Source organism: Girardinichthys multiradiatus, chromosome 20, assembly GCF_021462225.1.
Source record: "Girardinichthys multiradiatus isolate DD_20200921_A chromosome 20, DD_fGirMul_XY1, whole genome shotgun sequence".
Lineage (NCBI taxonomy): Eukaryota > Metazoa > Chordata > Actinopteri > Cyprinodontiformes > Goodeidae > Girardinichthys > Girardinichthys multiradiatus.
In genome coordinates this window covers 26,638,418-26,651,683 of record NC_061812.1, presented here as the reverse complement: position 1 = coordinate 26,651,683, position 13,266 = coordinate 26,638,418, and the positions used below count along the sequence as shown (strand labels likewise).

Here is a 13,266-nt window from a genome sequence, read left to right as displayed (position 1 = left end):
CAACTCTTTGATTTATTTTTAATTATTGATTTCTTCAACCCAGGAAAACGTTGATCAAACAAACCAATGATAAGCCATAAACTTAGGCAAACACAGACATAAAATGCATGAACAAAGCCTGCAAACTTTCACCTTGTCTGAGGAGATGAAATAGACAACAAAATGGCCACATATACATTAAATTATTCGCTGAAAGTGTCTTTGTAGAGTTAATCGTTTGTCCTATAACTTCCAGTTGAAACCTCATGAGCTAAAATTTAAACTAGCACATTGGTTTCCTTTTGAACAACAGCATGCATGCATGTGCAGCTTTAACTTTGAAGTTAGATGTCATAAAAATACTCTCTCAGGCCTAATACCAATAGAATTAGGCAACTTGTGTGTGTTGTATACATTTTTTACCAGACAATATTATACTGACATCTCTCCTGCTCTTTTTAAATAAAAAGAAGAAGAAAAAAAACCAATATCATATTGTCAAGAGCCAGATATGCATGGAGTAGTCCAAAATCTTTCTGCTTGAAAAACAGAACGTCATCTGCATACATGGTTATTCATTTAAAGTTTAACCCTTGTATATGTTTTTTAACACCCAAATGCAGAACACTCCAACAGCTCATACTCAATCCCTGATTTTTGAAGTAGATAGTCAGAGACTTGAACACATTTCTATTCCCATGCCAGAAATAAAGACCTAACAAGCCTCGCCCTGTCTTAGAACCTGCCACATGCATGCAAACATTCAAAGGGTCAATATGCATTTGCATTAGTGCAAGTCTGGAGGCGAAAGCAGGTTTGACTGGTCGCACCTGTTCAACCAAATAATTTTTTTTTTCAAGTCATTATCCAAACAAGTCATTTCAGGGAAAGCGTAAAAAAACACAGAGAATAGGTTTCACTTAAAGGCAAACAATCTTGGCACTTCCTGTTTTTCAAAAATACACCAAGAACTGAACAAATTTACTCTTTGGTCTACAAAATATCAGCTCGCACACAATAAAATCTGCAGTTTGATACAACAGACAAGTAATGCTAACATTTAACCTGATTTTACAACATAGTGATCATAAAGTTGAAATTTAAAATGGATCAACGCTGATGGCAATAAAAGACAAACTTTTTTTTAATCAAATGCAATAAAGAGTTACATTGGTCATACATCAGGCCATCATCAAACACTGGTTATGATGAGACAAATAAAGAAAGTTGTCCATTCGACCACTGTTGAAATATCTTCTTCAAACCACTATTTTGGTTAAAATGTTTCACACTTATTAGGCGTCTTGAAAATCTGAGCTCTGAAATGTTCAGCTTTAGCTTGCATCTCCCAAAAATCTTAGAATTTGAACTAATCCTTAACTCTGTTTAGTTTAAATTAAATAAAAACAGTCCAATTTTACCAACCACCTAAAATATAATCTGATCTTTATAAGCGTGTCTACCCTTTTTGATACTGTGTAATTCAAGTTTCCCAGAAGGCCAAAGTGTGCCAGTATTTCCACATGCCCCATTCTTGGCCATCATGTCCTCAACAGTCTTAGTTTGTCCTTTTCTAATGCCTGACCCTTAGCTTTGTGCAGATCCCCGTAAAACCATGGCCTGTTTGTAAGTTTCTGTCACATTATCACAGTCACTGATAGAGAAGGCACTGTCAGCCACTCCGGACCCGTAACAGTCCCATGGTCTCAGCACCCCATCAGCCAGAATCCTGTCTTCAGCCATGTCCAACAGATTGTCTGCAGAGATGCTCCCTCTCATGCTAGTTTTGGCAGGTTTGTCTGTTTGTGTTTGGGGTCTTACGTGATCTGGCAGATCGAGCTGATCAAAAGACTCAGAGGACAGAATGCTGTCTTCACTGATGGCCCCGCTTGGTCTGGACCTGGTTGTTCCTCTTGGTAAAGAAGCTGCCAGCTGATCCAGAGAGCCAAATTCTTGCAGCCCACCTGAAGAGAACTTTCCATTTCGCTTGAGGATGCCCTTCCTACAGTTTGGAGCTGAAGGACACTCATTAGTTTGTGGCACACAGCCAGAGTCACTGTGTTCAGGTGAAGAAGAATAATACCCCGACTCTTGCTCTACGGGTTTCTTGAGAATACCTTTACGAGGAAGCGCGGCAGCAGAATGGACATGAGAAATGTTCTGTGAATTCACCGGACCAACTGATGGGCTGTCATTTATCGCCTTCTGTTTTACGCTATTACGTCTCTTTAGAATACCCTTATAGGGTCGAGAGTCTGTGCTTGCTTCATTAACTGTCTGGGAGACATTATTCTCCTTTTGAGACCTTCGCAGAGAGCGCTGTCGGACTACATCACCTCCGCCAACCTGGGAGCGGAGCAGGCAGCGCATCTTGGAGCCATTTTCCAGTAAAGGTCTGGATGTACGGCGCAGCCAGCTAGCGACAGTTGCCATCCCTGTGGGATTTGATAAAGATAGCAGTGAAGGGGTTTGTTCTGTCAAACTGTTTTTCCTGTCACAGAGCAGTGGCTGCTGATAGCCCCAGTTGAGCCACCAGTGTCCCGCAACTTCCTCAATTGTAGCCCTGCGCTCAGGATTCACCATGAGCATCCAGCGAATGAGTCCACAGGCATCTGTGAGAGCAAACAAAGAAAAAGATTGTAGGTCCTGTGCTCGAGTTGGACCTAGATATAAGATTACACATGCAAATAAACAGTTTCGGACGTACCAGAGGGTTTGCTTGGCTTGCGGTAGTTTCCTGTGCTAATCTGCTGGACCAGGATTTTGTGGTTGAATCCATCAAATGGCATACTGCCATGAACCAATGTGTACAAAAGCACACCCAGGGACCAGGTGTCCACCTCGGGCCCACGGTACGGCCGTCCATTGACAATCTCTGGGGAAGCATACAAAGGGCTACCACAAAAGGTCTGAAGATATTCGTCTCTATGGTAGAGGTTAGACAACCCAAAGTCGGCAATCTGAAAGAACAAGTCACAAGATCATTTCAGATTTCCAGTTAGAGTACATTACCATTTTGTCTTCATCATTACAGAAATAACTTATTTAATTTATTTTCTTTAAATAACGTTATGTACAGTGAATCTCAAAAGTAAAAACATGAGCCCATTAAAAGTTATTTTAAATTATTTTCCACATTTAATGTGACACACATCCTGTGCAATTCAACTGAAAAACAAGTAATATTGTGGAAAAAACATTAAAAAAAAAAAAGTAAATAAACTGAATTTGAATTGAAAGGTGCATAAAACAAAGGGATTCCACACTTATGCAACCAGTTATTCCTCCTTTTTTTCTTTTCTTAACATTTTCCCCCCTTACAGATTTGTTTGTTTTTCAGTTGAATTGTACAGCTTGGTAATTTGACAGGTGGATATGCATTTTAAGACCCAATGCAAGTGACAAAAAAGATGCAAGAGATTCCACAGTATTTTATGGTATAACAGCTGATTCTAAAAGAGAAAAATGTTAGTAAAATATTCCCAACTTTCACGAGTTCTTGTGTGTGAATAATACAGGGGTGTAAACGCTGTGTGCATACCTTCACGTTGCCGTTGCCATCTAGTAAAATATTCTCCAGTTTCAGGTCTCTGTGTACTATTCCATTCTAGGAGTAAATAAAAAGATTTTTGAAATGTGTGACATATTTTCAGTAAAAAAATAAAATAAATAGAAATCTGCTTCACTTTCAACACTGCATCAGTGAATAATTTAAATATCTACATAACATAAAGGGATTTCCTTTTACTGAACATTTTCTTCAAGTATGTCAACTACTTTCCTTCGTCCTCCACTCTGCAGGGGGTAATACCTTTGACTCATACTAGTTTCCTTTGGAGGAAAACGAAACCAGCGCTATGTTTTCAAATTGTACGATCCATTTGAGTGTCGTATTTGTTTATATTTAAAATACAACTATGGAAACAAGAATCTTTTAGGTTATAAAACATTGGTTTTGATGACCTTTCACATTAGGTAACCATGGAAGATTAAATATTTAACAAGGAATGAGAACCCCATAAAAGTTAAATAAAACAGATGGCTGACGCAGTCTATGCCAGAGCAATTAACACTGCAATTTCTCTTTATGAATGCAGTCCAAAGTGCAGACTGCTCGCACTAAAATATAGTAAGCCCTAAATGTCATTGTTCTGCTCTGGACCACAGAAACAACTAACTGTTGTGTGTTTGTCAGGGAGGGGTTCTGTTCATTCGCACTCTCATTAAACTGTTAGACCATGCGTGTGTGTGCCAGAACAGTTGGCTCTGCTCATTTCCCCCTGCATCGTTCTCACATTCTCACTGTTCAGAGCTGCATGATGACAGTGAATAATGCCCATTATGTAACTTTGGAGATGGTACTGCCCTGGAAATGTTGTAACGTGTTACCAAACTGCTTGAAATTGGGTTTTTATGGGGGAAAACAGTCTTACCTGATGGCAGTAGTGCACAGCGGATACAATCTGTCTGAAGAAGTGCCTGGCTTCACGTTCGGAGAGGTTCTTCTTGTCACAGATGTAGTCGTACAGATCTCCCTGGCTGGCATATTCCATCACTATCACAATTTTGTCCTTGTTCTCAAAAACTAAGAAGATCAAAAGAACAACCCTTGCTTAAACACAGATTTTGAAAACAAAGAAAAACTGATAATGACCATTAGAGATGATTGGTGATGGAGAACAAAAAAGAGTCAACACATTATCTCACAGAGCTGCTAGGGTACTACAGCATAAGCATGTGTATAACTGTGCATCGACTCTTTGACACGAAGACATTCGTGACCAAACTCTTGATTACAAGATGTCTTTTTTCCAGGTATTACCTTTCTTACAGAAGCCAGCTTGAAGATTTTGAATGGTAAATCTAAACACTGAGTAAAGTAGGAGTATTAAGTTTGTACCTTCGTATATAGTTATGATGTGGGGATGACACAGCGAGGACATTATCTCAATTTCCCGCCGAATATGAACCAGTTCTTGCTCATCCTTGATCTTCTCCTTTCTGATAGATTTTACAGCCACCTAAAAAGGGACAAAAGAAAGGGACAAAATGTTTACTTATGAAATAGGGGTACAAATTGCAAAGGGGGCAGATTCACATAGAGCCTCAGCAGCTGCTCCGCTGCTGCAAGAAGCAAACCTCTACAAACAAGCTGTCATTTCATGACAATGAAATTATTGACAAACAGCGGAGGGCAGTGGACCGAAAGCTCTGCAGTGCCGTTTTCGAACAAGGCAGAGAGTGAACTCAAGGCCAAACAATTAGAAAAGAAAGAAAACAGAAAAAAATCTTCTGTCTACCATCATTTTCTTCTGCCCTTAGAGGAAGATCGGAATTGGAACCATTGGGTCCGTTTTTTTCTTTGACAAGGCTGTATTCATGTTTGTATGTCACGGTTGTCTCTTTGCAGCTCAGATGCCTGGGATTCCTCTATGTACGTCATCAGTCTACCCAAAGCTTCAGGGGTGTCATGTGGAGGCAGATGGCCAAGCTGGTGGGGCGTCGTCCTTTTTTCTCTGCTTATCTCTAAATCCTCAAGGCTGCAGACTCAGGAGAATGAGTAAAGCAGCGAATTGTTAAATCACTTTCGACACAGCAGTCTCTTGTCATGAGTCAGACTGTCTGGCGTGGATGCTTTCTCCAGGGTCAGCACAGCCTTCACACCACACAGACTCTTTTTCCTGATTCTGAGAAGTGGCCATTTCCTGCGTTTGTTAGCATAGCTTTCAGAGGGTGTAAATTCCCACTCGTGACGACCTCACACCCCTGTGGAGGTTTTCAGACTGTACTGTCTTTGTCAGAGGCCAATCTGCTTCACGCAATACACAAGCAGTGGTTAAAATGTTTAAACTTCACACTGACTTTCTGTACAAATACACACAAAATCATAAACCGGCTAGCTGTGATCCAGTAAAAATAAAATGCTTAGAGATAAAAGGCATAAAGAACTGAAAAATAAAAAACAAAAAAAGAAACTTGTAAAAAAAAAAAGAGGGTAGACTGAACATTTGACATCTAATAAGTTTCTGGTTTACTGGATGGATAATTTTCAAAGCCATAATATAAAGCTGACTGTGGCATGCTAATAGGAAGCATAACAAAAAAAGTAGTATTAATAGTTACAAACCTGACACCACACATTTAATAAAAATATAAACACAAACTACAATTTGCAACATGTATAGCTATGACATTAGCATTAACAAGTAAATACTGTTTGCTATGGTAATTTGAAGCCACGAGCTAAAAAACAATAACTGAAATAAATTTGTCTAATAATATCTACCTAAAACTGTTTTAATAAACGAACAACACAACACAGTAGAACTTAAGATTTTTCTTTTAAAACTAAACGGTCAATGTCACAAAACAAGAATATGTCTGCGAGAATTAGCCAACATTTTTGTGATCTGAAATTTAGGGTTCCTTCTCTAAATTGAGAAGAGCAGAAAAAAATAAATAAAGGGAACACTTAAACAACACAATATAACTCCAAGTAAATCAAACTTCTGTGAAATCAAACTGTCCACTTAGGAAGCAACACTGATTGACAATTAATTTCACATGATGTTGTTCAAATGAAATAGACAACAGGAGGAAATCTTTGGCGATTAGCAAAACACACTTAATAAAGAAGTGGTTCTGCAGGTTGGGACCACAGACCACTTCTCAGTACCTATGCTTTCTGGCTGATGTTTTGGTCACTTTTATTAACGATATTAATTTAGTCTTCCTGACCTAAATTGATAAAAGCATAAAAAAAACAATATTGGAGTGAAAACTTCATTTTAATTTAGCGATGACTCAGCTCAGGTTAGCACTCGGACTATTCTATTCTGTCGTGTCATTAATCTGCATATTTTGGGTGTTTTCTGCCAAAAACTATATTGAAGTTGCTCTGTGATCACTCTAAATAAGCTGCCACGTGTCCCACAGCAAACTGAACCTTCTCCTAGTCACATATTAACCAAAGAGCTTATCTGTGTACCACTGACATGGAGTTAATAAAAATTCCTTTCAATCTTTTATAATTTCTGACCTTAAGTCTAGACGAGATGATATCCTTTCACCTGTTTTAAGAAAATCCTTTTCACAGAGTGTAGGTTTCTATGCAATTTAGTAAATCTCTGCTTAAAAACAAAATTAAACTAAAACTTTTCAGAAAAATCTCAAAATATTAATGGGCATTTTAATCCAATGTAGGGAATAACCTACACAGACCTGCTGGTATGTGATGAGGGGCACTACTTAAACTGACCCCCAAACTAAATAGGATTATGTAACCAAAGGTATGCACTTAGACAATAGGAGCAGCAGCAGTCACAAAATGTGAGATAAGGGCATCCGTTGTGTTGGCAGTGCACGGGTCAAACCACATATCATTATTGAGCATATGTCGTAGTGAAAAGGCAGATTAAATAAAACAATGTGAAATAATGTCTCCTTTATTTCCATTCGGACTTGTTATTTGGCTGGTGTTAGCTCAGATACTTCTCTTTAGGCTGAATTAATTTATTAGAGAAAGGGCCTGAGGCATGCTGTGTCAGGAAGCTGCAGGGAAAAATCTCAGACACCAACTCACTTCTTATGAGAATTGTTCAGCGGTAAGTCAGGTCAGACAATGAAATAGGAGGAAAGGTTTGTGGACAAGACTGAACTTGAATCACTACATTTGCTGCGAGAACTCGGGGAAATTCCCGATCCTTGCTTCCTTGCGATGAAACAGCTTCTACCAGACACGATCTATTAAAGGTCAAAACATTTGATAAGCTAGACACAAATGTTGAGCCTAGTCTGTTATTTTTAGCGCTGACTTATCTGAAAACAGACAATTGAAAATGTTTATGTTTCCACTCATGATGTCCTTTTCTCTATGGATCATTTAACGTTTATTTACATTACCTTAAAATATAAGCAGGCAGTGAATCATGCATTTGTATTCCTGTCCGAATAGTTGTACAACCTTTGAATTTAACAGGAAACATTTCAAAACAAACTTGGAACACTGTATGATCAGCTTGAGTAAAAATACCACCAGTATGAACACAAAAATTGAAAATAAAAATGAACAAAGTGATCTCAAATTTTAAATAATGAAAATGACTATTTAATATAGAAAAGCAAAAATTACTCCGTCTGTAGATTTGAGACATCGATATTTGTTATGTTATGAACTACATCGTATAAACATCAGCTGATTATGGTTTTAATGTGATTATCTGGAATATAATTATGGGTATACCTTTTCAGTGCCCCTAAAAACAATATTAGTGAAATTTGTCTTGTAAGCGAAGAAAGAGTGTAGCTGCCTTCTTTCACACAGCTAAACGGCAGTGCACAGCAAAAAGGGGGGGCAGCACAGTGTTTTTATGAGGTTCATTCAGCTGGTGAAAACCATGGTGGTACTTTCTCTTATTAAAAGGACTTTACACTGTAAAAATGTTGAGTTTTAAGCCATAACTTTAACCCCTCACGTCGATTTTAATTGTCAGGATCTGTGCATGTTTTAGTAATAATAATAATGTAGTAATAATCTTAATAATCGGAAATAGACAATAAATGTTTATTTGAAAACAAAAAATATTAAACCGACATTTGAGCCATTATTTTTTTAGATTGTCAAAAATCGGACGTGCCAAGATTAACATTTTGTTTTGTTTTATTCCCCATCCAACCACTGGAATGAACACAAATCAAACTCATTTAAATATAGTTTTTTTGAACTTCCATTTTCTTTTAAATGCCTCCCATTTCCCCTTAGGTCATAGAGAGCCGGAATTCACCTGGAGTTAGTCTTGAATATAACCTCACCCTCTTCCTGCATCGAGAACTTTAAAAGAAAGGCCCTTGAGTTTCCAGTCAAATATCCCTTTAGGGGAAAAGCCACTTTTGTCAGTCCCACAATACAATGCCTTTCAAGTGTGGCTCATATGTGCGTGTCAAATAAAGTGATAATTATTTGGACGGCTTTCAGTTTGTGCGACTGGAAAAACAACGCTTCTGCAGCTCCTGATTGGTCCATTGAAACAACTGGTGAGGTTTCAATGCTTGGATCATTGAATGTTTTGCAATTCGGTTTACTTTTTTATTTTTGACTTTAGTAAATAAGAACACATCTTATAAAGCATTTTACATCCCAGGGACACACATCACAATTTCCCCAAAGTGAAACACCTGAACTCTGACGCACAAATATAGAGACTACCTGATGGCAGTCTCCTGAAAATAATCTTATATCTGTAAACAACAGGTGGCGATCAGGACAATGACCTGAGCCAGGCTGCAAACCTGATGTGGTCATAAAATATTAACAAAAAAGAAGAATATAATCCTTATATTACCAGTCTCCCGGATCTTTCCTTGGCTTTCTTCACTCTTCCGTAGGTCCCTTTGCCCAAGGTCTCCAGGAACTCGTACCTATGCTTCAGGTTGTGTTTGTGATGGTGTCTTTTCACGGCTTGTCTCTTCGCAGGAGTCTTCCCAAAGGAAGCGTTTTCATCGGATGAAACTGCCGCGGCGGCAGGTGGGAAACGGGCAGCGTGAGAGCCCTCCATGCTGACACACACCGCGGTGGGGTCTTTGTTTCCTACTTTTGCACGCAGGTGTTGTTCTTATAAAGCATTCCGGAGACTCCGGGACCGCCGTGGTTCTCTCTGGTTCGGTTTGAGACAGAATTAGGAGGTCCGTTCTCCCCGTGGAGAGACTGGTTGCCTTGAAGAAAAGCTGGAGACAGAAAGAAACACATGAAGCTCAGAACCGGGGGCGTTTCAGTGCTCTATGAGCAGATAGAGAGAGCACCGCCCGCAGACGACCACTCACGTCAGGCCGTAGAGGAGGCGGGTTAGTTGACGTAGGAGCGTTTGATTCATTGATCGAGACAGAGTCTGTAAAAGCAGAGCACCCTAAGTATTTCTTTCTTTTTTGTCAATTTCCTTTTGTTTGTTTTTAATTCTTGACATCATGTTGTATTTCACGTTGCTTGGTGTTGTGTAGCCTATTGCTGCTCTCAGTTGGTTGCTCTCACAGTCGGCACGCACAGGTCGTTAGAACAAACGCTATTAACAAGTCGGCAACGCAGAAAGCATGGGAGACTGAGCGTAGCATTAAAATGAGCGAATATAACATCTCTTATAAGATTTTCAGATTTATCCACTCTTTAATTTATGACGTTTCCTACGTTGTATATCTGTTTAACACAAACGAACACTTTTTAATCAAAGTATAGAATCAGTAAAGTCAGTAAAAACTACTGTCAGTTAAGTAGTACAGGCCAGCCGCACATAGGTGTAGAAAACTGATTGTCAGTAAGACCGTGCCTGCTGTCTGACATGGGTTCGAATCCCGGTTATGGCAGGAATTGAAACGTAGTTTTTATACAATAAATATGTCTTATTTTTAGATAGACATTGAAAGAATATCATTAAATAAATACTTACTCTTTGATCCAATGTTTTGAAAGTTTTAGCATTGAATTAGAATCAAATCAGACTCTATCTGTTATGGCATGTTTGGATTACAATGAATTGAATTTGTACAGGATATCTAATGGCCCTATTTTTTATTTTTTTATAATGTACCTTTGTTGTAAATTAGTGCTAAGTTAAAAAATAAAATTAAAGTTTATAATATATCTAAAGCATTAAGAATAAATCCTTTGATGAATCATATACATATGCACAATATTTTACTTAAATGAGAAAACAGCTATAAGAAAATAGTTTGGTTTCAGTTCAATTATGTTTATTTAAAAGGTCACAGCAAGAAATACAAATCACAGCAACTTGTACTGCATGTTTTAAAATACTTTTTTGATAGTAATAACAATTTCCATATAGAAATACATAGGAAAAAAGTAAAGTATGTAAATAACACGGTGTTATGTAAAGGGCTGAATATTTGCAGTATGATCATGGAACATAGAGCACTGGCTGTCTGATCAGCTAGCCATTACTTGCCCTTTTCCACGGCCCATCTCCTCTTCTCAGCCTCATAAAAAGAAGACTGACAGAACTCTGTCCATGTCATTTCCCTGGTCATCCCCTCAGCCTGGTACAGAGAAAAAACCTTAGCAGGACAATAAATATATTTTCCAGCCACACCAGGAAAACCTGTGTGGATGTGTGGACTGTTTGGTCCTTGTTTGAGAGGCCTGTGGCAGAATCTGCACAGCCGCCCAGTGGGATGTTCCTCCTTAGCCTTTCTTGTTTCTCTTTCCTTCCTAACCTGCTTTGAGGCTGTGGAGCGCTGCTTAGCAGCTTCAAGCTCTCTCCTGAAAAACAGAGTGCAGGCAAAATTAGCAAATGGCATTCTTGGATTTGCCAGGCCCTCTGCTGCATAGGTGTGATAGACTTTAGTGGAACAGTAAAAGTATTTCACGTCTCCTGATTGATAAAAAAAAAATGAATACTGGATCCATCCCCCCGGAAACGTGACTTTGTCTGGCCACAAGCCAAACAGTTCCTTGTTCTTTTCTTTGCAGGTGGTTGTTGCTGATCCTGCTGCTTTTGAACAATGTCTTTGACAATTTTCTGAATTTCTGATACTGTCAAAGGGGTATTCATTGGTTTATTGCTGGGCGGGTTAACAGTGGCAGGTGGAATAGTTACCACAGGAACATCTACAGTCTCACTTCCTACTGTGAGGTGATGCCACAAGCTTCTCTGTACTGGTGTTTAGTGACGAGCTGGTGTTTGTCATCTTAGCCAGGTGCTTCACATAGCGAGATATATGCTGTTCAGTAGTAGGGTGCAGGAGGCTGTTTGGATCCCTGGATGGAGCCTGAATCACAGAAGCATAATCTACATCAACTTTGGCAAGAAAGTGTTTTTGCCCATGATGCTTTGCCATGAATTGGCTGTGTCCACCTAGAATGGTCCAGGACATACAGCAGACCACCAGCCTTGACAGGACCTGTGCGAGCAGCACATAGAGAGGGTGCAAAAGACAGTGCTAGTACTGGGACATCTGATTGAGAGAAAGAAAACAAAGTAGTAGTAAATTCACTATTTTCCATTTGAGTGTATCAACCTCTTAAACATAGAAAGATGAATGGTGAAGTGACTTACCTTTCTTTGGGCAGGGTTGGACAGTCATCTGTCAGCTTAGAGCACATGCATGAGCAATGTGACCCTGAAATGATTCATTAAGTTGGTTCATGATAAGTATTTAAATACTATTAAATTATTTAACATGTGTCAGATCTAATAAAAAGCAAACACAAAGTTTACCTGAGCTAAGAGCTCTATCTTCACCTCCTCAGGTAGGTCAGTGGCTGTCACACAGGGAGGGGTTTGCTCAGAGTGGTGAGGCTCTGGGATTTTCTGTGACTTATGCTTATTCCAGTCTAGAGGGACAGGAGGACAACTGGGCTCCAAATGCTGCAGTCCAAACCTTTCTCCCAAAACTGACTTGAATTTTCCAAGGGAAGATCAGCTTCCTTTTCATTGTAAAAAGTGAAAAAAGACCAATGTATATTATGGTTTTAAAATATATAAATGATCTACTACAGGAACGACAATACAATGCATACACACTTATAAACTCGCTGACTCCTTTTCGTTTTGAAACGGAAGAAACAGCGCCCCCAAAAGTACGCTAGTGGCCAAAAGGTGTATTGCATCCGTAGTGTTAAGAACTACCATTGGAAATGAATGGGAAAAGTTAAGAGAGTTAAGCTTAACCATTCTCGACTCAGGCGCGAAGTGTCAGCTGTTTTGGTGTTAATGAAACTAACAGGTGCACTAAAGGGGCAACAATGAGTCGACCTCAAAAACGAATGGTTTCGAAGGTGGAGGCCACAGACATTTTTCCTCCTTTTTTTGACTGCCTTTCAGTAGGTTTGCATTTGACTAGGGTCAGTGTCACTACAGATACCATGAGGCGATACCTGCACCACACAGAGGTTGCACAGGCAGTCCAACTACACCAGGATGGCACGTTAATACATGCTATTGACTGAAGGTTTGCTGTGTATCCCAGCACAGTCTCAAGAGCATGAAGGAGATTCCAGGAGACAGGAAGCTACTTTAGGAGAGCTGGTCAGGGCTGACTGAGCTCTTTAACCCATCAGCAGAACCAGTATCTGCTCATTTGTACAAGGAGGAACAGGATGAGTACTCCCAGAGCCCTACAAAGTGACCTCCAGTGGGCCCTGTCTCTGACCAAATCATTAGAAACAGGCTTCATGGGGGTGACCCGAGGGCCCAACATCCTCTAGTAGGCCCTGTGCTCATTGCCCAGCACCATGGATCTTGACTGGCATTTGCCAGAATTGACAAGTTTGGCACT

General features: G+C 39.5%; 1 protein-coding gene across 1 annotated transcript; it reads right to left on the bottom strand.

Moving 5' to 3' along the window:
- Positions 1–4: 4 nt before the first annotated feature.
- nuak2 (NUAK family, SNF1-like kinase, 2) lies at positions 5–9,776 on the bottom strand. Its single transcript, XM_047346749.1, has 6 exons — positions 9,321–9,776; positions 4,880–5,000; positions 4,413–4,564; positions 3,521–3,586; positions 2,687–2,939; positions 5–2,591 (listed from the first exon to the last, which is right to left on the bottom strand). The coding sequence occupies exons 1-6, from the start codon at positions 9,531–9,533 to the stop codon at positions 1,567–1,569; spliced, it is 1,830 nt and encodes a 609-aa protein (XP_047202705.1). The 5' UTR covers positions 9,534–9,776; the 3' UTR covers positions 5–1,566.
- Positions 9,777–13,266: the final 3,490 nt, after the last annotated feature.